Genomic DNA, 1,591 nt, shown 5'->3' on the forward strand with positions numbered 1-1,591 from the left:
TCATGAGCTCGCTCACTGACTCATTCACAATCTCACGATCTCACTCAGACTCACTCACTCACGGTCTCACGATCTCACTGACTCATTCATTGACTCACAACTTCATGGTCTCACAGACTCACTCAGACTCACTCACGATCTCACTCATGATCTCACGATCTCACGATCTCACAATCTCACTCATGAGCTCACTCGCTCACTGTCTCTCTTACTCACGATCTCACTCATGATCTGACTGACTCATTCACAATCTCACGATCTCACTCAGACTCAGTCACTCACGGTCTCACAGACTCAGGCTCACAGACTCACTCACAATCCCACTCACGATCTCACTCGCTCACTCACGATCTCGCTCACTCATTCACTTACGATCTCACTCAGACTCACAGACTCACTCAGACCGACAGACTCACGATCTCACTCACGATCTCACGCATTCACTCAGTCACAATCTCATGATCTCACTCAGACTCCCAGTCTCACTCAGATTCACTCCCAGACTCGCGATCTCACAGACTCACGATGGGGCGCCCTGTATCTGCTGCGCCTACTCTCCCACTCACTCACTCACCAACTCAGTGTCGCACTCACGATCTCGCTCACTCACAGACTCATTCACAGACTGTCTCTCTCTCACCATCGCACTCACCATGAGGCGCCGTCTATCTGCCCGGCCTACCGTGGACACGGTAGACGAGGTGGCATTTCAGACACGACTTCTACCCTCAGACACTGACGAAACACGCTAATGATTTAATCACAGCATTGATAAGGCCACCAGGGATGCACTGAGGATGTCCACAGGGACCTGGATTCTGTAGGGAGGTCGGAGGGCTTCCCTGAGGAAGCGGCGTTTGGACGGGGTCCTGACTGGTGAATAGGAGCTGCCTGGGACAACAGTGCGGGGAAGGGCATCCAGGCAGGGGGAACAGCCATTGCAAAGTGGCAGGATGTGCTGACCACCTTCTGAGGTGGAGAGAAGGCAGGGAAGGCCACGGCAGAGGTGAGCGGCAGACCCAGGGGGGCTCAGTCACAGAGCGAGGGAGCCAGGGGAGGGCCAGGGCTGGGCTCCCCACCCCTAAGTCTCCAGCTGTCTGGGAGGGCCGGGTGGGGAGACTGGGGATCCTGAACCAGGAAGAGGGGCTTGCATACACCGGGGAACCTCTCACTGCTCTGTTTCCAGGGTCCATCTGCTTCTCTAAGAGATGCCCGCAGCCTGCCATGGGACGTGGGGTCCACGGGTGCAGGTAGGATGGGCTTGGGCTGCAAGGGGTGCCCACAAGGATTCTGGGGCGCCTCAGCCCTGTCCCGCGCTGCCTCCCCCTCAGTCTTTCTCCTCTCTGCTTATTTCACATTCACCTACGATGTTGTCTTGCTCCTCACAGTCTGCTGAGATTTTCATCATCAGTGTCTGTTTCTCCTGCACAGACTGGATTCCTTGCGTGTTGGATGTAGGTGCTGTGTGCATCCACACGGTATTAGGCTTCCATGCGTGTTGGATGTAGGTGCTGTGTCATCCACACGGTATTAGGCTTCCGTGCGTGTTGGATGTAGGTGCTGTGTCATCCACACGGTATTAGGTTTCCGT

At 55.2% G+C, this 1,591-nt stretch overlaps 1 protein-coding gene across 1 annotated transcript in view; it reads left to right on the top strand.

The window, feature by feature from the left end:
• SHC2 (SHC adaptor protein 2) overlaps window positions 1-1,591 on the top strand; it is an 18,068-nt gene that overhangs the window by 5,124 nt on the left and 11,353 nt on the right. Inside the window, exon 8 of the mRNA XM_026457289.1 lies at window positions 1,187-1,250. Within this exon, the coding sequence (XP_026313074.1) occupies window positions 1,187-1,250 (64 nt within the window). The remainder of the gene's footprint in view (window positions 1-1,186; window positions 1,251-1,591) is intronic.

This window comes from Piliocolobus tephrosceles, chromosome 21 (assembly GCF_002776525.5).
Source record: "Piliocolobus tephrosceles isolate RC106 chromosome 21, ASM277652v3, whole genome shotgun sequence".
In the NCBI taxonomy this organism is placed as follows: Eukaryota; Metazoa; Chordata; class Mammalia; order Primates; family Cercopithecidae; genus Piliocolobus; species Piliocolobus tephrosceles.